At 41.8% G+C, this 24430-nt stretch overlaps 1 protein-coding gene across 1 annotated transcript; it reads right to left on the bottom strand.

Moving 5' to 3' along the window:
• Positions 1-1508: 1508 nt before the first annotated feature.
• MZT2B (mitotic spindle organizing protein 2B) lies at positions 1509-22372 on the bottom strand. Its single transcript, XM_083176086.1, has 3 exons — positions 22086-22372; positions 17146-17294; positions 1509-2729 (listed from the first exon to the last, which is right to left on the bottom strand). Exons 1-3 carry the CDS (start codon positions 22247-22249, stop codon positions 2572-2574), a joined length of 471 nt encoding a protein of 156 aa, XP_083032212.1. The 5' UTR covers positions 22250-22372; the 3' UTR covers positions 1509-2571.
• Between the last annotated feature and the right edge of the window lie 2058 nt (positions 22373-24430).

Raw genomic sequence — 24430 nt, 5'->3', positions numbered from 1 at the left:
CAAGCTGCTTTATATTAAGGGAGAGTCTAGATACTTAGACAGAACTAAGAATGTCTGGAATGGGTAAATTTGAATATTACATTGTAACAAATATGCCTACAGGTGCCTACTAATCTATTGGTGGGACACTGATCACATAGAACTGCAAAATAAAGGATACAAATAGGATCATGTTTGGCATGGCAATCTTGTGAATAAATGCTTGAAGCGAAACCTCTCACGCTATATACTTTTATATATTATAAAATTAGAACCCAAAAACAAAATGGAGGCAAACTATACTAGAAAACAAATGCACAAGTGTCCAATTAAATGAATAATGCACCACAGTATAAAGTAATAGTACAAGGTCACTGTCCAGTACTTCAGGTCCCATGATCGTGATGTACAGAGAAGTGACATCTTATTTGGTCTTTGCTTATGCTATTTTGTATGGTGCATTGTTCATGGTAACCTATGTGTTGCCACACTAATCACTTGAGCTCTTGTTTTGCCTACAGATATCCCAACACTTGGACACACTGGTAAAATACACTTACATACCTTCTTGTTTTGGGTTTTCTATCTCTCCATCCATCCATCTATATACACACAGATATACTGATACATTGTAAGTTTTATTACTATTTTTCTGCAAAAGAGTGCCCCCAAACCCAGTACTATCTATATATTTTTATTACATAGAACTACCACTATTACTACTGTTTACATATACACTATAATGGCAGATTAAAGAACAGTTCCAATCTGAAATTACAGCAAGGGTGGCATCCTGATGATTACAGCATAATGGAGTCAGTGCTTTTGTCTCCCATGTGATTTGTAAGCAGGGAGCACTGTATGCCTGACATTGTATTTACATTTGCTGGGCTACTATTATCTGGTATTAGCAATGTTCCTAAGAGAAATGGTCTGCAGTGTACATACATAGGATAATGATATGAGGTTCTATACATATGGCGAAGAGAGAAAATCTTCCCGAGATAAAATGTGTCCTCCATTCTGATAAAATTCAAAAAAAGTTTACGTTTATTAGCAGCAATTTTATTTAAGCCAATTATCAGTTTATATTGCTTAGTTGATGTTTAAGTATCTCCACCTTTTAAGCAAAGACGAAAAACTGACAATGATATTTAACAAGCAAACCTGACATACAGACTTGGCGACAGTACCCAGCAATTATGCAAATGCACCATCCATAAATAAGCTTGGCTTTGTAGAATTTATATACATCTATTCCAGTTTTTACAAGCTATACAGTAAGGCTTTATCATTGCACAATGTTTGTGATGTGTTTTCACCATAAAGCTTTGTCGAAAAGCAACTCTCAATACCAGACAACAGAATCATTAGGCATATACGGTACTATATCATTCAGAGAAACACCACTGGCATAGAACCTACAAGGGACCCAGTTTATAATTAGTCATTATATTAGATAAGTCATGGGCCTATAACTACGCCATTTAGTTTCATAGCAGATGGACCCAGTTACTTCTGCATAATACAGTCATTTGTATCACTTAAACAGGATTAGCAGATAGGTCTACAGCTTTAAAGTAAAAAGTTAGCAGTCTTCAGGTGGTATATAGCCCGTCATCCCTAGTCAGCAAGACATTTGTACTTGTCAGGCGTTCTTCTAGAGAGGCCTGTATCACTTGTCAACCAAACCCTAAAAGGTGGCCATACTTTGGGAACTTTTCATCTGATTCAGACGGATCGGTCCAATAAAAAAAAAATCGGATGAAAAGTGTCAAATCGCATTTATTTCACCTCAGATGCCATAGATCGGAGCCAGAGATCGCAAGGCCTGCACTATAGATTTATCAGAACCCGCAGGCCTTGCTACCACCCGGGAAGCTGCCAGGCGGTTCAAGGGGGATCATATGCAACTTTTCCCTACGGAGAAGTCGCATAGTGTATGGGCACCTTAACAGTGTCACATTGTATATAGACCATGGGCCTGAATGCATGGCTGCTTCAACCAGCAATTACATACTCATCTAAAAATTAAGCCATCTTCAGCAGGACTACGTTATGCGAGTGACTTTGAGCCAACAGCGAACTAAAATTTAGTGCTAAAATGGTACGATCAGCATTATTGAAACATTGTAATCTGAAACATAACAAAAAAAAAACTTTTCTTGGACATTGATAAGTTTTTCTAGGTCCTATGTAAGAGGTGATTGATACAGGAAATTAATCTGATTGGCAATTTTTTAGTTTTAATAAATTGACTGCAGCTTGCAGGGCATGGTTCCTTCCCCTGAATCAACACAGCAATTCTATAGATCGAAAACACCATCTCAAGACCTTCACAGGCGCTTGACCTACTAAAAAAGGGTTGTTTAACCACTCAAATGACAATGCATTAAAGTAGAACATGCTTGAAAAGTTGAGTGAGTCACAATATTTAACCAGAAAGCATGTTCTAGGCTCACAAATCACCTTAAGGAAGGGCTGACTCTAGATATCTACAAATAATCCTAGCTGGCTTGTATAACCAGGAGATACAGGACACAGGCCTGTGCTGCTGTGACCTATTGCTGTGTTGCAGTTCACAAACATGTGCTATGTGCTGCTTCCTCCACTGCTCTTCCCCGAGCTGCTGCTCTTCTGCATGCGACTAGCACTTGGCTGGCGCGGAACTCTCTGACTGGAACCTTCGCGGGTACTTCGCTCAACTGCACCTTGACTGGAGCTTGTTGAAGGATTCAGTTTGTTTCTCCCTGTGGACAGAGAATATGACGCATTAACAATTACATAGAAGTATCAAGAGAAACTAAGCATTGGTAATGTTCCTTAAACAAGAAAAGGTCGATTAGAGAGTGCATTCATCTCAATTCAAAAACTTCTGTCAGCAATATTAGCACATATAGAATACACCCCCTAAATGTTCAAAAAAAAAAAAAAAAAAAAAGGAAAATAAATCAAATCTTCACAGGTGAACAATACAGAATGATTTCTCAGTGTCCTACAATTGCATGTTAGAGAAATTCATTATTTGGCTACCTGTATATTAAATAAATTCCACAAACATCTTTATTTGTACTAAGTTTATGATCCAGCTCAGAGGTTATCCTTAAAACCTTGACTGCAATGCTTAAGCCCAGATGGCTATATCGAATTGACTGACCTACTAATGAAGTCACCTCTGCTTAATCATGGCTATCCTAAAAACCTCGACTGTAATGAAGTTTTGGAACCTCTGATTCCAGCTTTCACTTCTGGTGGAAGGCAGAATAACATTAAACTGATAATAAAGGAACATTAGCAATACAACTTCATCAAAGAGATCTCTTACATGCAGTAACTAGTAAGCCAGCCTCAGGGAACATTGATAATTTAATGAAGACACATAAAGCAAGCGTTAGCCACTTCTGTCTAGCTGTGCCCTCAACCAAGCTCAGGTACTACCACTGAGGAAAGCATGCAGGTGGGAGATGTATACAAGCAATCTGGATTCACATTCAATGTACTGTACTACAGCAAGCACTTACTGGTGTGTACATACATTTTCATATTAGATAGGGCTATTTGTTAATTTACATGAAAATATATTTGTAGTGATTTTCCTCATACAAGTTTTTTTTCTTAATCCTAATATAAACGGCATCAATATTTAGCTGCTGGAGATACTTTCAATGTATGGGTTTTCATGGGTGTTTAATATACAAATGCTGATGGTTATATGCAGAAATACGGGAATGAAGCAGTGGCCTTCTGAGATGTGACACCAATGTTTTAATAATGTTACATCTATTACCAGGAAGTATTAATAAACACATTGGTTTGAACAATGTAAGTGATTTAGCCAATAAGTTTATTTTACAAGAAAAAAAAAACATAATTATTATTGGATATCTTTAGCAGAAGTGCTCAAACACACTAGGCAAGACCAGCTTGATCCGCACTGCAGCATAAGAACATTTTTTTTTTTTTTACCATAATATATAAGGTCTATGGTAAAGCAACATCCCCAGTCATTAAGGGTTCTGTTCATGAAACAGTAAAAAGATTGGAGAACTGTGCCAGTGGAGACATTGTCTACTTGATAAATGTTACTTCAATGTGGCTTGGATGCCATGGGCAACTTCTTCACTGGACACACTGTTATACTATTTTCAATGCTGCATGAATAGACCCCCAAGAGTGGAAAACTGCCTAAATGCATCGTGTTGTATGGCCTTCTAGGCAGAGTGGCAAGAACTGTTGATTCCAATTGTAAAGCACAACGGAACATGTTGCTCTATACAAGAAATTGTAAATAAAGAAAAAGCCATATCAGAGACTGGCCAATAAAAGGAAAAGATCAATATGAGCAAAAAGACAAGGTGTTTGGATCACTTAGAAGGACATTTGTGAGATGCAGAACAAGTGAAAATATGGTAGAAGATTGCCTGACACCATCTGTCAAGTATGGTCGTGGTAATGTGATGGTCTGGGGCTGCTTTGGTGCTGGTAAAATTGGAGATTTGTACAAGGTAAAAAGGTATTTTAGTGTGTGCTAGTATTATCCTGAAGACGGGGTCACTGTACCTCCGAAATGTTTATCTAGGGCATCTTGGATACCTCACCTTTCACCTACCTGCCTCCGAGTGCCGCTTCATTTGTGCTGTTATATTAGTTACCGGAGAGGAGCAGCGACTCGCTCCATGGGGGGGGGGATTTAAGACGCGATGATGGCTGCAGTGTCGCTTCACGGGGGGCTGGGGAGAGAGAGAGAGCTGCTCCAAGTGGCCACCCTCCAATGGCCGGCGCCCCAGGCAAATGCCTAAAGCTGCCTAGTGGTGGCGCCGGCCCTGTACGGAACCTGCTTCTTATCTATAAGAAAATATTAACATTGGGGCATACAGGGAAAGCGATCTCCATTTTTTTAATTGTGTAATACTGTTATTAGAGCATTTTATTGTACTTTGTTAGTACTGATAAATTTATTGTAAGGTACATAACTACACAAATACTGAAGCAGTTGAGTGGTATCTCACTTTCCCCATTGTACCCTCTGGTAATTTTATATTGTATTCATTCCCTATCCCTCACTAACAGGAGGTATTTATTAGAGGTGCTGCCTATTTCCTTTCCCCCTTCACAGATTGGTACTTTAAAAAGGAATAAATGACAGGTTCACTTTATTTTAAAAAAAATAAATAAAAGGGGGGGGGGGGGGAAGGGGCGCAACATTTTTGAGATACAGTAAGTATTTACTTTATCACACATAATTCCACTGCACTTAAATCATATTGATAATTCCTAGCGAGATAGACTATAGGAGACATTTACACAAACATTGATGCACAAAAATAAAAAAGGAGAGAAAAATGCTGCTACATGTAGAAATCCATTTTAAATTAAAGATAAAAATGTTTTGTTTATTTTTTGCTGAATATTATTCCTGTGCATCAGGTTTTATAAATTGTCCCCCAATGCCACCTAAGTAATGTAGAAGAGGGTATTGACAGGAGTGATTGGCTAATTGCCAAGCACAGACCTGCGAATTCCGGCGCTAAAGTATTCATTTATAATATTTATAATGTAGTAAAAAATTGTATATATATAAGCACCAATTGCTGCAGGTGTTAAATGAGTTTGACTCAACTCAAAAGAAGAAAATGTAAAAAGGGGGGATTAACACTTTGCGCTAATGGTGTAATTAATGCTGCTCTGGTAAATAGTGGTGAACAATATGAAAACTGGACACACCTACGAAAATTAGCATATAATAATTATTTATTTAGTACAAAATATAAGAAAAGATAAAAAGGACAATAAAAATAAGCGAATTAGGCTTATAATTATAATAAAACATGCAGAAAATAGCTTTTTGTATTGCACAAATAATTGGAAGCTATATATAGCAGTAACAAAGCTTCATTAACTGTTCATCACGCATGCACAATGTTACTCCGTATAATTGATGAATTTGATAGCACAATTGCTCAAGCCAAGTTGAAAAAGTTAATTGCAGACAAGCTAAAAGTGATAAACCCCTTTTAATTGGTTAGCATGTATGGAAACACGCACAAGGCAGTCCAACGGGGTAACACTATAGCTTAGAATAACTGAGTGTGGAGTAATTATCTCACCCTTCCGTAGTTGCGGGGAAGGAGGCGGGGAGCCTGATGTCTCTGCGGCTCTACCCGCTAGGATGAATGAATAGCCGGTTCTGATGGTAATGCCGGAAAGCGGGGAAATGACTCTCAGTCCGCTTGGTTTGCAGTAGGAGGGGGGCAGGAGTACGGTACCATAAGATGTAGTATTGGCGTCCGTGCCTGTCGAATCAGGTTGGAGAAAGGAGCCGGTGGTAGCGTCTCACTTAGTCAGGGACATGTCGGTCCGAACAAGCTGGGTTAGAGCTAGGCTGGAGTAACGGAGGGTGCTTAGCGTGATGACGTCACGTGGAAGTGATGGGTGTCAACGCGTTTCGTCTCTATGGTAACAAGAGACTTTCTCAAGACGGATATTGAGAAAGTCTCTTGTTACCATAGAGACGAAACGCGTTGACACCCATCACTTCCACGTGACGTCATCACGCTAAGCACCCTCCGTTACTCCAGCCTAGCTCTAACCCAGCTTGTTCGGACCGACATGTCCCTGACTAAGTGAGACGCTACCACCGGCTCCTTTCTCCAACCTGATTCGACAGGCACGGACGCCAATACTACATCTTATGGTACCGTACTCCTGCCCCCCTCCTACTGCAAACCAAGCGGACTGAGAGTCATTTCCCCGCTTTCCGGCATTACCATCAGAACCGGCTATTCATTCATCCTAGCGGGTAGAGCCGCAGAGACATCAGGCTCCCCGCCTCCTTCCCCGCAACTACGGAAGGGTGAGATAATTACTCCACACTCAGTTATTCTAAGCTATAGTGTTACCCCGTTGGACTGCCTTGTGCGTGTTTCCATACATGCTAACCAATTAAAAGGGGTTTATCACTTTTAGCTTGTCTGCAATTAACTTTTTTAACTTGGCTTGAGCAATTGTGCTATCAAATTCATCAATTATACGGAGTAACATTGTGCATGCGTGATGAACAGTTAATGAAGCTTTGTTACTGCTATATATAGCTTCCAATTATTTGTGCAATACAAAAAGCTATTTTCTACATGTTTTATTATAATTATAAGCCTAATTCGCTTATTTTTATTGTCCTTTTTATCTTTTCTTGTATTTTGTACTAAATAAATAATTATTATATGCTAATTTTCGTAGGTGTGTCCAGTTTTCATATTGTTCACCACTATTTACCAGAGCAGCATTAATTACACCATTAGCACAAAGTGTTAATCCCCCCTTTTTACCTAAGTAATGTACACTAATAAATGCAACCTTTGAATGGTGAGAAAAGGCAGCAAGAAAGATGGAAGGAACCAGGGGGAACTTGAGAAAGAGATGAACAAACATCCACAGGACTGAAGACCACAATCTTAGAGCCTTTAATTCTTGGTGCACGAAAGGCAGAAGAGGAAAAGGAGAGTGGTGTAGGGATTTTACTGGTCTTGCCTGAGATACATGGGAGTTCTAATTTAAAAAAGAGACAACATCAATAAGCAATAAGAACATAGCGAGCAATAACAGACATTTTACCCAAAGTAATATCGGCCATCAAAGGCAGTGGAAGGGCTGGCACAGAGTAGAAATTATCTTTAATATATGTTTTCTACATCAATCACGTGCAACATTATGGTAAGATCGCTTTTCAAGTCCATAGTCCATACACTACTGTGATATATCGCCATCGGCAGTGCATAGCTGTTACCATATATAATTTTGTTTGCATAGAAATTGAATATTATTTTGATACTATAAAGTAATGTAGCTATAAATTGAATATGTATATCATTTAAATGTTTACAGAATGTAGCAATATTTGTATTTAGGTAGTCTGTGCTGTAAGGAGTAAGCAATGTATACACTATGGGCCAGACCCCAGCCATCTGGAGAATGTAGCTGCTAGTACATCATCCAAGTTACTTTGCAGGACAGACAGGACACTATTGTGTATTTTGACAACAAGAGTGTAAAATAGATTGATGCACAGGGAGAGACCAGAACAGGAGATCTCGCAAAGGAGATTACCACTAGAGTCCAGACAAGCAGGAGACCCTGTCACCATTAGCATCCATAAATTCAATAACGTCATGAGAACAGGGAACTTCAATTCATGTATTTGGGATATAAGGAGAGAGATAGAGTAGACATTCACACTCACAGACTCACAGACACACGGACAGTCAGCAAGAAACCCATTCAGTGAGTCAGGAGGAGAGATGTGAGCCACGAGCAGGAGAGAGGAACGGAACCTAGAAGCGATGGGCTGGAGTGAGTGAGTAATCATGGTAGATATAAATGTTCAGTTGTTGATAAAGTTATGGAATACTGAAGTCTACAATTTATGTTAGTTTTATAGCAGTCTTAAGTCTGTCAATTGTTTAATGTTGTTTTAGGTAATATAAGCAAGGAGGCGTATATATAAATATATATATAATAGCATATACATCAATTATTGTGTTAATGTATTCTGTATGGTTTGTTTTGCCTATAAATAAAATCCTCCAATTGGAGCTAAAATTACAAGTCTCGAACTCTCATATTTGGGGAATCAAATTATGACAAGTACTCTGCATATTGTATTGTAAGGTCTATTAGAATATAATTGCAGATGTCAAATATATATGTTATTATATCAATCCAAGATATAATAAATATATTTTATATAATATTTCAATCTCAATAACCATTATTGGGATAAAGAGAGATATATGACCCCTAAAATAAAACTCTACAATGGCGACCGCAGCAGGACTTGTGAATTTTGGTATCTGATTGTATGATTATAATATTTATAAGGAGTAGCAGATGCGTGAAGCTGGCTACCTAACCTACAGAATCACAGTGAGGATGTATCTAGGAAAACGTAATACTATTGTGTATTTTTATCTTGCATTGTTTGTAGACCTAGAATAACGTATTGGTGAAACAGAACTGATATTCCATTGTTACCATTATCTGGGAGTGCACGCTTAGATATTGATAATATGGCATTATTCAGAAACATTTTTAACTAATACTACATTTACTAGGCTCAGCACAAGGGCATGTTAGCCTGCTGACACATTGCAAGATCACAGTGGGGTATGTTACTAAATAGGCACATGATAATTGTAAGGTCTAGAATAAAATAGAATGGAAATGAGCATTTCCAAATAAATGATAATTAGTACCAGATATTAGAGTTAACTTTGAGAATCCGGACACTCTCATTGGGAGGATATCTTGTGTACAAAAGTATAAATACAGCATTGTAAAATAAGTGCAATGTTGAAAATGAAAAGAGTTGCTGTAGCATTTAGGAAACTGCACAGAGCAGCGACTTTAGAAGTTAAGCAGGAATGTAAAGAGAAATCAGGTTCACGTCTTAAGAGCTCATGCCTCAAAATGAATGCAAAGGTGCATTGCTTCTTAAAATCCCTAAAGGTTAAGAAGTGTACTCAGAAGAATTCTGAGACAAAAGTAAATTTTCTGGTAGATTGTGAACAAACTGCCCAGATCTCTCATGAAGGGATCACAGAAGCACCCAGCAAAGGTGTTAGGAGCAGGGATGAGACCACAGAGGGGCTCATTCACAAACAGACTACAAAGTCTGAAATGGTCACAGATGCTAATCAGGGCTCTGTAATAGAGAGAGAACGTAATATTACTACAAATAAGGCAGGAGCAATGAGAGATGTCCCCTGCACTGTTTTGATTAAGGGGGGAGATCAGTACAATAAGGAGAGTGATTCTGCAAAATCCACACTCATAGTCCCTATTGTGACAAAAGGAATTGTGTTGCCCTCAGGGAAAAGGGAACTGGCAATAACCTTGTACACACACACTCCAATTGTAGGTAAAGTTGTCACAGAATTAAATGAGCAAATGTATTCAGCCACAAATATGTCTGAGCTGAGCAATGGCATGAATTTGAGCATGCATGATCACACAAAAGGTTCCACCATCTCTGTAACCCCCACACAGCAGTTAGAGACATCTAGTGATGGAGCAAATGTCCACAGTCTCTTAGAGAGACCACATGCAGTGTGTCAATCTGTGAACACCACACAGAAGTACAGGAATGCTAAAAAGCATCACCAGGATGAGAATGTTTATATGTCCTGGAGTCCTAACCATTTTATTTTAGGTTTGGTCAAACATGAAGCCCCCGAGTCATACCAAGCATATTTAACCAGTTTTTCGCCACACAAGTATATTTTTCAGAAGCTCCAAGTTTCCAGACTGAAGAAACTCGCAGGACCACCAAAAGCAAATCGAGAAAAGATGCATCCTGGCAATGACAACAGGGAGTATTGTTCATTTACTTTATAGATTAAATCTAGTTATTGGGTGGTGTAAGGAACTGCCACATGTTTAAATGGATACAAGATCCAGATTAAATGTAACCTGCATCATACCTGCAGCAAAGATTACATAGAGGAGAGAAATGGTACAAACCAGAAAACATGGCCAGCAATGTTGGACCAGTAGATAGCACAAAAGATATAGCAGCATTGTCACACCAGTTTGTAAATAACAATAATAGTAATTGTATTTCTTTTTGTTTCAATTTTAGGTTACAAGTTCTACACAGCAGCTTCAATACTAATGGACGCAAAGTTTTAAAGAAAGCCCCAAGTTGCAACAACAACCTCTACTAAACCTTTTATTGCTGCAATTATGCAAAGAGCCAGTACCTTGCACAGCTTGTGTTTGTCATCCAAGGATAATCCACAGTAGCTCTAAAAAAACTGTCACATGGACAAAATCAAAGGACTTTTTTTTTTAATTATTTTATTTTTCTTTCTTCAGTCCTTCAGAAAAGGAAAAGGTTTAAATACAGCAACTACTATTTGTTTTCTGGACACATGGACAAAATCCCCTTTTCTCTTCTTCAGGAGAAGTTCATTAACCCCCTCACTACAGCAATCATTGTTTGTTTGTCAGGACACTGTGACACATGGACATTCCATTTACAGTGTGCTTTATTCTAACCACCAAGCATGCAGAATCCTTTTGTACATACATTTTTAATTGCCGATCAATTCACACATATGATCTTCATTCTTATGTAATTGTATATACCTTGTAAATATTTGTTTTCTTTTTCTTCTTATTTTTCTTATGAGTATATGCTGATTATATATATACGCTTCCTTCTTAAAAAGCTTCAAACTAATTTAAATATCAGACAAAGAATGGTATGCCTTACATCAAATTGTAAAAGAGAAACGTTTTGTTAGTTGTTGAGATGGACCAATCTCTTAATACAGACATAACCAAGTCTAAGAGAATGAACAATAGCATAGATGGGATATTGTAGTTATTTTATATGCACATGGCTGCATATCACACATACTGGATGGAATTCGATATAGCCAAACCCATTCTTAACAGATATTTGGTATTACTTTGAAGCAAAATCATAGTCATTTATTGTATTGATAGGATGTTGTCATAGATACGTCAAATCAAAATATCATTGTTAGTTATAGGATTTAGCTGGTGTATGGTTATTTTAGTTTAAGATAAGATAGCATATAGGAAGGTAGGTAAGAGATCAGAGACTGAATGGTAAATTATTATTCAGTGAGGAAATTTAGTATAAATGGAGTGGATCCTTTAGAATCTACCCCAGACATTTACCTGCCAATGCCTGAAGATAAATGTTCTTACCAACAAGTAAAGCAAAAATACTTGGTTAAAGTTTCAACTGCTGTATCCAACATCACAAACTGTTTTGTTCAACACAACGAGGTTGGGGTTAAAGAGAGACATGGACACTTATCATGATTGCAGCGCGATAATCTTAAAGGTCGCACAAGGACACTTATCATGATTGCAGCGCGATAATCTTATAGGACGCACAAGGACACTTGTCACGATCACAGCGATAATCGTAAAGGACATAAACTCGCTAAGGACTGCATCAATGAGGGTTATCAAAGGCCCTTTGTTTTTCAAAACTGTGGTGAAGAAAGTTATCAAGACCACAGCACTCCAAGGGCCACACATTCCCTTTACACAAGTAAAGCAACATTTCAAGCAAGTCAACAGCCTCTATACATGTAAAGCAACATTTCAAGCAAGTCAACAGCCTCTATGAAGAATTCTACTTCTACGTCCACCATACTGCAAATGTAAAGTGTCTCCAAGAACTGCAACCCACACAAGTGACAGCCCTCAGCCAGGAAATCACTGTGAGCAACAGTACAAGGAAAGTGTCCTCACTCATCGACCAAACAAGATAGACAAGGCAAGCTGTGGCGTGGCATATAACTGTCTGTAGCAATGAAAATATTTTCCTCATGAATACTGAATATAAAAAACCTTCTGTCATGGTCAAATTTAGTTATTATAGGGTAAAATAGGTTAATTAAATGAAGGATATTTCATACCAATGGTTAATTTATGTTTAGGATAGTTTGAAAAAGAATGTTTAGAAAATATATATGAAGCAATTATGGTAATTTACTGTGTGACCAATCAAAATAATTTCTCATGGTCACAAGCGGGGGACTGTTACCATATATAATTTTGTTTGCATAGAAATTGAATATTATTTTGATACTATAAAGTAATGTAGCTATAAATTGAATATGTATATCATTTAAATGTTTACAGAATGTAGCAATATTTGTATTTAGGTAGTCTGTGCTGTAAGGAGTAAGCAATGTATACACTATGGGCCAGACCCCAGCCATCTGGAGAATGTAGCTGCTAGTACATCATCCAAGTTACTTTGCAGGACAGACAGGACACTATTGTGTATTTTGACAACAAGAGTGTAAAATAGATTGATGCACAGGGAGAGACCAGAACAGGAGATCTCGCAAAGGAGATTACCACTAGAGTCCAGACAAGCAGGAGACCCTGTCACCATTAGCATCCATAAATTCAATAACGTCATGAGAACAGGGAACTTCAATTCATGTATTTGGGATATAAGGAGAGAGATAGAGTAGACATTCACACTCACAGACTCACAGACACACGGACAGTCAGCAAGAAACCCATTCAGTGAGTCAGGAGGAGAGATGTGAGCCACGAGCAGGAGAGAGGAACGGAACCTAGAAGCGATGGGCTGGAGTGAGTGAGTAATCATGGTAGATATAAATGTTCAGTTGTTGATAAAGTTATGGAATACTGAAGTCTACAATTTATGTTAGTTTTATAGCAGTCTTAAGTCTGTCAATTGTTTAATGTTGTTTTAGGTAATATAAGCAAGGAGGCGTATATATAAATATATATATAATAGCATATACATCAATTATTGTGTTAATGTATTCTGTATGGTTTGTTTTGCCTATAAATAAAATCCTCCAATTGGAGCTAAAATTACAAGTCTCGAACTCTCATATTTGGGGAATCAAATTATGACAAGTACTCTGCATATTGTATTGTAAGGTCTATTAGAATATAATTGCAGATGTCAAATATATATGTTATTATATCAATCCAAGATATAATAAATATATTTTATATAATATTTCAATCTCAATAACCATTATTGGGATAAAGAGAGATATATAACCCCTAAAATAAAACTCTACAATAGCCTGCTGATCCCCAGTGAGTCGCACTGGAAGGTCGAATGCGGTCCTTTAACATGTGATGGATCGCATGCGACCCCTGTTCCCCACCGCCGGGAGAAGGATCCGAGGTCAGACCTGCACGCATGGGACCGCGCATTGGACATCAGAGGCATTTGATTTGGGCCGATTTCACGGCCCAATCCGTTGGGAACTATTAAAATCGTCCCAAAGCGAGGTAGTGTATGGGGGCCTTTAGATTATATAGCTGTGTGCCAGTTAAGCACAGCATGGATAAGTAAAACATAAAGCACTGTAGTGACAAATGGCAGGAAACCAGAAATGCAGCAATGAAAACACTGAATGCAGCATGTTTCCAAGTCTGATTTAGCTCTTATGTACAAGGTGTGGCTATTAAATAAGAAATATATATATTTATGTTCTGATCAACTATAATATGCACATTCTAACTATTCCCCATTTATGTACTCTCCTTCTGTATTTTAAGGAAAAGAAAGAAGTAGCATGGCGCTAGGTCTGTCGAGTATGGAGGGTGTTCTAGCACTGCAATCCATTTCTCAGCCAAAAACTGCTTCATAGAGAGTCACGTGGGCTGGTGCGTTGTCCTGATGGAGGATTTTTCCACAACTCTGGCTTATTTCTTCTGGAGTTGCTAGACATTTGTAGTAATGAATCCATTACACCTCCTGGTACCCAGTCTGCCAAATTAACACTCTTGATATCAAATACAATTAAAGTTGGTTTGAATATGTATTTCATCATTCATGGTGAGGATGTGGTTCTCCAGGGCATGGAATAGCATTTGTCTTAGAATAGTACTGGAATATCCATGTACATATAATTATTTGATCAAAAATGTGAATCCACTTAAATCTGTTCCAAAAGGTCTGTACAAATTTGCTTTCAATTTTCTGTCTGCTCAGAAGTAAGAAGCCTTGGAACGATCTTAGCATAACCTTTTTTCATGTTAAGATCTTGATGAACTGTCACTAAATAATTTGTGCCACCTAAACACACCTGCACGTGTTGTACAGACTCTTTCTGAATGCTAACCGAGGCTTGTGGGGCGTACAAGCCTCGGTTAGCATTCAAAAGAGTCTGTGTGCAATTTGTTCAACCCAACTAAAAAAGTCAAACATGTTTCTCTAATTTTGAGTTAAGCATTTGTACAATGCACAAGAAAAAAAATACAACTTCTATGAACGCTGTGTCACCCAGCAAACTATATGTTTATTTACTAAGATGGGAGTTCTATTGAAGGTGGGATGTTGCTATGGGCAACCAGATTCTATCTATTATCTTCTAGAAGGTGCTAAATAAACAAGAAGTACATTTTGATTGGTTTCTCACAGCAATGCCCCATCTTCAATAAAACGCCTATATTAGTAAATAAACCCGTATATTGTATGCGAGAGACCATTTTAGGATAGTCCAAGGTCAATGCTCCCTACTTTTTTTTTTTTAAACTGGCACAGCATGTTATTATTATTATTATTTTTTTTAGAAACACAACTACAGTGTGAGGAGTGGAGCTCTAGGCAGAGCTTAGAAGTGAACGCTCTCAGGATTATTTTGGATCTGTATTGAACATATCGTTTTTACATTCATTTTTACCCATTGTAAGGCGGTTAAACCAGCCCTTAATAACTTCTAAAGGTCCATATAGACCACTAAGCAGCTATTTTAACACATCTTTAATAAAGGTATGGCCCCATGGGAGGAGTAAGAGGCCCTATTGGCTATTGTCAAATTATCAGTCTAATTAAAGGCTTCCAGCGGCCTATTAAGGTATTCCATCTATTTTTATGGACTGAATAAACCAACTAATTTTGAACACTTTTTTCCTGTGATAATTGTCAGGATTAACACTTTAATATCCGCAAACCCCTGATGAAGTCCAAGAAAGGGACGAAACGCGTTGGGTATTCCGTTTTTCTATTTTCAAGTGTCTGAAATATCAGAGCGTCAATGTTATCTCGAATATTGCCACCTTTACTTGAAAAAAGAGAATTTTAATAAACATTTGAACTTTACGTACTTCATTTTTATGATTGTAAGAGAATTAAACATTTAAGGCTGAACTGGTCTAATCACAAGATCAATTAAGGGGGCGCCATCTTACAATTGTTTTCCACAACTACAGTGTTGTTATTTAATAGCCACACATCGTACACTGTACTTTTCTAGCTGGAAAACCATATCAATCAAAACTTGCTTGTGCCATTACCTGTATTGTATTGTTAAAAATGGGTATGGGTCATAGGGTCGACTGCATTAAGTTAACGTTGCCATGCATTAGGTCAACCACTGAAGGTCAATACAAGCATTACCATCGACAATGGGAAGGCCTGCATAAGTTTTCCACATGTTTTGTGTCCCGAATGTCAACTTAGTCGACATGGACACTGCCTAAGTGCACCACGTCCGCTCGCCATGCTTCGGGCAGGGTTCCTCGCTGCGCTCGGCACACTATTTTATTCTCCCACCACACCTTAGTGGATGGTAGGGCATGAAATACCGCCTGTCAGCACAAAAAAAAAAAAAGTGAAAAACTCATGTCGACTTTTTAACCGTCGACCTTCCCATTGTGGACCTAATGCTTGTGTTGACCTTCCGACCCTGTCAACCTAAGCCCCGTATTCTATTAAAAATAATGGTCTTTTATGAAAGAATGTCAGTCATAAAAATCCAATTTCTGTAATTACATGTTCGTTCAGAGACCTGGATGAATAACCGCGTTCGCACAAATTACACTACTCCTTGTCATAAATACTGAGACGAACATTTATATCAACACTAAATATTTTATTTGAAATACTTGCAGCAGAGAACATCTTTCAGTCAGACCCATTATCATGCAGCTCGCATCTATTTCTATCTTAGCTACGTTAGGCTCAGCTAGACTCGTTGTGAATACATACAGGTGCCCAGCGGATGGGATGCCACTAGCCAAAAGACTGACAGGAGCATTCTGATTCAGAGAATCCAGACAAGAGTACCAGGAAGTACCCAGCAACCTAACTCTCCCAGGCCTAACTCGCCCCGGCATACTTAAGTTCGGGATGCCAGCTGTCGGTATTCCAGCACCGGTCTGCTGGCTGTAAGTCAGGACTCCAGCAACTGGTATTTTGACTGACAGTATTCTGTCCGCTGGGATGTTAACCACGTCCTACTAAATGCAGTCCTTCAAGACACTTAGGGGGGTATTCAATCCTGGGTCATGACTGTCGGTATGTCCCGACAGCCGTGACCCTGGCCCGTTTTTGTTTTGCGCATCGCCAGGCGGGATTCAATGTCCCACCTGCCGATCAGCGAAAAGGGGGTGTGTCCATGTAAACGGCCGTGGATTGTCGAGATCTGGCCGTGATTGCGATAATTTGTGACCGTTCCCGACAGCTTTTAAAGCCCGCTCTGTCGATCTGCCTCTTCAATGTGTCAGTCAAGACAGCATTAAATAGGCGCCCGCTACTATATCTGCCGTCAGAAATAGCGGCAGGGATTGAATACTCCCCATAGAAGACAGGAAGAAAACAGAGAAATAATATGTATCCCATACCTCTCATATCTGAATGTGTAGTCAGTAAGGACGTAGAGTTTGTGTCAGCACAAATGGGATCTATTAGTCTGTGTCCAGCACACATCGATTTCAACATTTGGAAAACTGCCAAAGGAGCCACGTTCATTTTTAATAAATCAACAAGAATTCTGTTAATAAAAGGAAAAAGGATTACATAAAAAAATGTGAAAAGGAAATAAGCAATAAAGCAAAAAAAAAAAAAAAAACAGGCTTACATTTCTAAATGAAAATAAGAAATAATCCAGAACAATTTTTAATACTACAGACCAGAATGCCCTATATAATAAACAGCTAATACTGCACCCCACCTCTATGCATGGAATTCAAGTGTTTTGTGCACTGGGCGGCCACTAGATGGCACCCAACAGAGTAACTCCAGCATTGCTCCATTTGGGTTTCACACAGCTGCCGGCACTAATATTACAGTTATATTGTTCTGTCATTTTGAAGGGCTTGTAAGTAGTCAACAATAAAAACCTACCTATGAAGTGTCGGTAGGCAGGACACGGTATAAACACAAACATTTGACAGCAGATCATAACCCTATGGTTCATCCATGGAGCCCTTTAAAGTATTATGATTAGGGATTGGTTAGAGGTTAAGGTATAAGGGCTGGCGTATTGCGGTTGTTTAGCGGTTTGGGGAATTTGGTTAGGGTATTGAGGATAGGATTTTACGGTTGTTTATCAGTTTGGCTTTGGGTATTCAGTTTTGGGGTTATTATTAGTTAGGGGTTCAGTTAGGATCAAAGGTAAGTGTAAAAGGGTCAGGGACAGGGTATTAGGGTTAATGTTTAGGGCAGTAGGATACTATAGTTACACACAATGGGCCTTATTCTAGTTCACTCTTTCTGACAAAACCATGTGCACTGCAGGGGGGGCAGATGTTACTTGTGCAGAGATAATTAGATTTGGGTGGGGTTTTACTTCAAAGTAAGATCTATATTGCAGTGTAAAAATAAAGCAGCCAGTATTTACCCTGCACAGAAACAAAATAACTCACCCAAATCTAATTCTCTCTGCACATTTTACATCTGCCCCCCTGCAGTGCACATGGTTTTGTCCATCTAAGAAGGATTTTGTCAGAAAGAGTGAACTAGAATAAGGCCCAATGTGTCAATAAGCCAGTGCAATACAGGGTAGGCTGCCATAGTTACACACAGGCCATTATTCTGGTTCACCTGCAAAGGCAAATTCCTTCTCAAATGGACAAAACCATGTGCACTGCTGGTGGGGCAGATGTAACATGTGCAGAAAGAATTCGATTTGGGTGAGTTATTTTGTTTCTGTGCACGGAAAATACTGGCTGCTTTATTTTTACAGATCTCACTTTGAAGTAAAACCCCACCCAAATATAATTCTCCCTGCACAAGTTACATCTGCCCCACCTGCAGTGCACATGGGCCCTTATTCTAGTTGAATCGGATGGATGCGTATTTCGGACAGGAACCGAGTGTTCTTAGCCCCGCCTATCATACGGATCACTCACACAGTCCGAATGCGGTAAGCCGCCGACCGAACGGACCACGAGTGGATGTTTCAGGTGAACACCTCCTAAATCTGTGGGAACCTCCCCCATCCCATATGTTACCACATGTACGCCCAGCGTTTTCATGGGAACACCCATGAAACGCAGGGCGTACGCATATGGTAATGAGCCCAAACAGCCCTTCACGCCCCTCTCCACCCCCTGCTCGGATGGTTCCGTACGATAATTTTCTGCACGGAACTCACGCCGCGTTCATACGTGTGAGGCGTTCGCACATGCGCAGATACGCCTCTGCACATGCGCAAACACCAACCATCAGCCGTCAGTCCGCATTCGGAGCCATCCGACTATCAGAATAAGGGCCATGGTTTTGTCCATTTGAGCATACCTCCCAACATGACCCTCTCCAGGAGGGACACAATGCTCTGATACCTGGACTTTCCTCTTAATGTATGATTGCTTGCCAGAAGAGGTGAGTTTTCAGGGAAAGCTTGAAAAAGGTGGCAGGCTCGGGGATGGTCGGCACGGCTCGGGGGGACTCGGCAGAGTTCAGGCACCCGAGTCCTCCCGAGCCTGCCGCCTGTGTGATCACTGACGCCAGCGTGAAGGTGAGGGGGGGAGCGGAGGGGGGGGGGGGAGCGGAGGTGACGGTCTGTGGTGGGTTTTGCTGGGGCAGGACAAACCTGCCCTGGTAGGTTTGTCCTGCCCCAGCAAAACCCACCACTCATACATCTGCCCCAATGGCCCTTATTCAGATCGCATTAAATTGTGTAACTGATTTTAAACTTAGCTGAATACAACTCCCCCCTCAAAAAAAAAAAAAAACAGTTCTGATTACGTCATACTTTTTAGAGCCGTTTTGTGTCCGACTTTCTAATTCAGTCTCCATCATGAGCAAAACATCTGAATCTGACTAGTTACCAGCGACTCTTAACTGGAGCTGAAAACATCGGACTTTTCACAACTCGGATGATATATTTTATCAGACTATGCAAAATGTGCAGCTTTTGCGGCACAATTGGACAGTTCACAAAATTGGACCAAAATCAGCTCCATTACATCCCAACCATTGCCTTTTTTAGGGGGTGTAAATTGGGGCAGGTGAGTGATTGCCCGAGAAAACGCAGGCTGCTCATGGCCATTGGGAGGGAGGGATGCCAACATAATCAGTGGTCCCAATGTCTCCACTCAGCTTATGCGGCGCTGCACATGTTGGTGGTGGGGTGAAATTCATTTGCTGGTTGAATTAATTTCCCCCTCTTCGCACTGCTGCAATCACATTCAGAGCCGTGGACATGGGAGGGATCTCATTTGTTTGGGGTGATGTTGACCTGATCGAATACGGAGCCCAGCGATCAGGTCTGAATCAGGCCCAATGAGTGGTAAGTCAGGGCAGCCCACTGGGGTTTATTCTGCTGTCAGGTCCCTGCTAGAGCAGGAAGAGATCTGTGGAACTGGAGTGGTTTCATTACTCAGTATTTTAGTATGTTAATAGTGGAGAGTGAGGGGCAAGAAAGGAGACAATAGGGGGCATCCATGGGCTGATGGGTAATTGGGGTGACATGCATTGGGTCAACATGGTCACCGTCAAAGTGTACCGCTGTGCACGCCATGCTTCGGGGACACTATTCTAGTCTCTCTCCAAGCCTAGTGGATGCAAGGGCATAAAATACCGCCTGTCGGCACAAAAAAAAGCCCATGTCAACCTAGCCATTGTTGACCCAATGCTTGTATCGACCCTCCAACCATGTCAACCTATGTCATGTATTGACCTTTAGTGGTCGACCTAAGGACCGTATACCGGACTGATTCCCTTTCAGCAGATGCTGCCCATTTATCAGGGAAAAGTGCGCCGTTATTTTTATTGTTATTTAATTTGTATTTTGTAAGGGTTTTTCATGAATTTTATAAGGTAAGTGGCTTGCCTGAAAGTGGGCGTGTCAGGGAATAAACAGCTGTTGTCCCAAATTAGAAGGCCTAAATAACAGAAGGTTATTTATTGTATTGCTGGTTCTCAATGTGATGTCACACGTAACCGGCAATACTACAAATAATGTCACATGGCCAGCCTGCGCAGCAATGTGCCCACAAAGCTTTGGCGCATTGTGCTGGGGAGGAGGTAGCAGGGAAGCGACGCTGCTACCTCCTCCATAGCAGTGAACGGGACCCGGGTTGCTCGACCCGGGTTACCCATTCAGACTACCCAGCAACCCAGCTCGACACAAGTAAAACCCTTCTTTTTTATGGGGTCGGATTGCTGGACCCGGGTTTTACAAAAGGGTGCTTTCAGATCGCACAGACACCCGGGTCAAATCAGCAAAACACCAGGTCAGACCCGGGTTATTTGTGCGATCTGAAAGGGGTATTAGGTATCAAGGAGTTTATTCATGCTAGCTTTTGGTGTACTTTACCCTGCACATTAGGTATGTAGTGATCCCTCTAGGATCAGGGCAGGGCGCATGTGTACAGTAGGAGTGTGGCGGACTGGCCCTGCCGACATCACCAATGTGGGTCGATCTGGCCCATTGACATCACCTATGGAGGCGCTGAGCTTCTCCTAAACTCTTTAGTCAATGCGTCAGCAGTGAAGGACGGATAGGCTGATAAAACAGCCCAGCATGACCAATAGGGATGCACAATTTTGGGTATGGGCCATTGGATCGATCACTGTTAGGTCAACATGCATTGGGTTGACCACTGAAAGTTGACATGGCTTAGGTTGACATATTAAATGGGTTGACATGGATGGAAGGTTGACACACTATTCTATTCTCCCTCCATGCCCTAGTGGATAGTAGGGCATAAAATACCACCTGTCTGCACAAACACAAAAAAGTTAAAACCCCATGTCAGCCTAGCCATTATCAACCTTCCACCCATGTCGACCTATTTCATGTGTCGACCCAAGCCATGTCAACCTATACCCACAATTTTTTTTGACACACATGATCTCTAAAGGTAAAGTGGATTTCGCCAGCACAATGTTTATCGGGCTGTCCTAGGTTATAGCACTGGACACCAAAGTGAACTGTTCTTACTGGCTGCAAAAGAAAGAAAACAAATGTGCCACATAGCCATGTGGTCGTGGTGGCACTGATACTGTGACAGCAGCACCCACAGTGGTGCTGGCCCACATACTGGTACTGCAAACACATTGCTGGCCAGGGTCAGATGGTGGCATACACACTGGTACTGCAATCACAGAGCTGGCCATAGAGTAGTGGCAGCACACATAGGCAGGACAGAACCCACTGAGCTGGCCATGTGATAGTGGTGGCAGTGGCACACGTCCTGAGGACAGGGGGTAGTGGCGGCAGACATACTGTACTGCACGCTGGCTTCTATGGCAGCAGCAGCAGCAGCAGCAGCAGCTCACTAGTAGTCACTACTATTGGTGACCGATCACCAGCAGACACAGGCCTGGCACTGACCTGAACACCTCCTGATCCATGGCAATGCCCGCCGCCTGCGCCAGCTCGTACAGCTCCGTCTCCTCCGAGCTCAGCACCTTCTTCTTCTTGGTGACATACTTCTGCACGGAGCCGCTCACCGTCACCACAGCGTCCAGGCCGAGGCCGGACTGGGGGGCAGCCATGGCTGGTGCCGATCCCCGGACACCAGACGACAGAGATCACAACACTGAACCACCAGCGTACAGGACAGACACCCAGGCAACCGGTAGCGTCCCTATAACGGAAGAATGTTCCCCACGTAAGGCACTGGGCGGAGAATGGGGCGGGCAAAAAAGGCGTCGGCGGGCGGAGTTCCTGCCTGAAGTAGTAAAAAAAAGTCACTCACGAGTCACTCACAACAACGAGTACAACTCAACTTAGCAAGTGCGCGGCAGCGGCTTCTGTGCTATGGCCGCCGGGTGGCCCTTGGTGGCTGTGTCGCATGGTGGGAGAAATAGAAGTGGTGTGCCCATCAGTTGTTAAAGTGAGGGGGAACGAGGCGAAACTGAGTTCCACCACCTCTAATGGTGAGGACCTGGTGGAACATTTTAAGTTCCACATTGTCCCTGCACAGTAATTCTTTCAGAAAATCATTCTAGTTTGCAGTGGGGTGCCAAAAACCCTACCACTGGCCCTGTCTCTGCCTAATGGGGGGAGGGGTATTAGGTGGCATAGAGAAATGAGTTCCGGGGGTTGCTCATATCATCCAATATGACCTTCTTCAGAGGGACAAAGCTCTGTTCCTGAACTTCCCTCCTAATGTGTGATCCCCATCGCGGCATCACCTGTGTTGAAACCCCTTTTGGTACTTCCTCATCTTTGTGGCCACAGCTTATGCCAGTTAAGTTAGCCGCTTTCAGAATAGCACCATTGTCCGCTCGGTGTCTCGCTCCACTTCACTCTCCACAACTTTACTAAAGGTAATAGATGGTGGCGTGGACCCAGGGTGGTGCGGGTTACGCTGCGTAAGTTCCGTAGCGTAAGCTGTGGCCGCAAAGATGAGGAAGTACCCACCTTTCTTATTAGTGAACTTGTTGAGCATAGGTGAAGGCAATCATACATTAAGGGGGTTATTGTAATCCATGCATACACCATGGGACCGATTGTGTGTGCATGCGCAGACGCATTTCTGCGCATGTGCAGATGCAGGGTGCCTGCACCCACGGCGAACAGTCAGCAGGAGAGGGGTGCCAGGCAGTGCCATTAGCATATGGGAATGCCCAGCGTTCTCATGCTAATGAGGCCGGGGGTGGACAGCTGACATCACCGGATGTCAGCTGCCCGCCTATTTTCTTCCCAGCGTGCACTTGAAAGTAACTTTTTTATGCGTGTACCTTCGACATCTTAGGAGGCTCCCCTGCCCTGCGAATGGATGTATATGTTTAACATCCATTCTCAGCCTGTGCGTTGTAACACATGCTGCGAGTGGGGGCAGAGGCCCTGCATTCGCAGGTGGGGTTTGGTGGACTCGCAAGGATGCAAATTCGCAGCCTTGCGAATCAACCAGAATAACCCCCCTAACAGGGAAGTTTAGAAATAGAGCATTTTGCCCCTCCTGGAATTGGTCATGTTGGGAGGTATGGTTTGCTGGTGCCCAGTGTTCCTAATACGGGCACGTTTTGCCCTTTAAAAATCAGGCAGGGCCCGGCGCCCTGCTAAAACAGCCTACCGTGAACACTAGATACTATAACCTCTTGCATAAAAAGTACAATGCAACTGGTGTCAGACAGCTATAAATAGTATCAGATAATCTCAACATAAATGAGCGCTGTATTCAGGGGCGGATTTAAAGGGGGGGGGGGGGCGAAGAGGCGAGCGCCTCCCCCTAGACTGCCGCCAGTCCATTGTCGGGTGCAAGGTTAGTGGAGGTAGGGGTGACTCCCGTCCGGACTGGGAGGTGAAATGTGGCCGGGGGCGGGACAGGAGCGCACACACCGGCGGCTGCGTGCCTGGTAACTGTGATAGGCAGCCGCTCTGACCGCACTGTCTGGTGGGAGCTGGAGGCTGAGGACACACTGCGGCGGTGTGACTATACCAGGGGAGCCCAATGCATCTATTCATAGCCCATGAGGGGATATAGGGAAGCAGCAGATAAGACGCACCAGACTCTGTGGTGTCAGATGACTCTATAGCCACCGCAGCCTCCTCTCTCTCCAGCCATAGCAGGAAACTTTATCCCACCGTTTCTCCTCTTTCTCTGCCATACTTCTCACAGCTTGCTCCCAACCCTGCAACCCACCAGACCTACCACCCTCCGGCTTAACCCCTCCACCGCTGGCATGGGCACTCAGTATGTGGCATGCCTTGTGGTGACAAGTCTCACC

This window comes from Crinia signifera, chromosome 3 (assembly GCF_055691185.1).
Source record: "Crinia signifera chromosome 3, ASM5569118v1, whole genome shotgun sequence".
Taxonomy (NCBI): Eukaryota; Metazoa; Chordata; class Amphibia; order Anura; family Myobatrachidae; genus Crinia; species Crinia signifera.
This window is presented reverse-complemented; position numbering and strand designations above follow the sequence as displayed.

Excerpts from the sequence above, each read along its gene's own strand:
- MZT2B (XM_083176086.1), bottom strand. The coding sequence starts at position 22,249 with ATGGCTGCCCCCCAGTCCGGCCTCGGCCTGGACGCTGTGGTGACGGTG. Across the intron at positions 17,295-22,085 it reads ATGGATCAGGAGGTGTTCAG|AATTCTTGTTGATTTATTAA; the intron begins GTCAGTGCCAGG and ends TTTTATTAACAG. Across the intron at positions 2,730-17,145 it reads TACACATTCAGATATGAGAG|GGAGAAACAAACTGAATCCT; the intron begins GTATGGGATACA and ends CTCTGTCCACAG.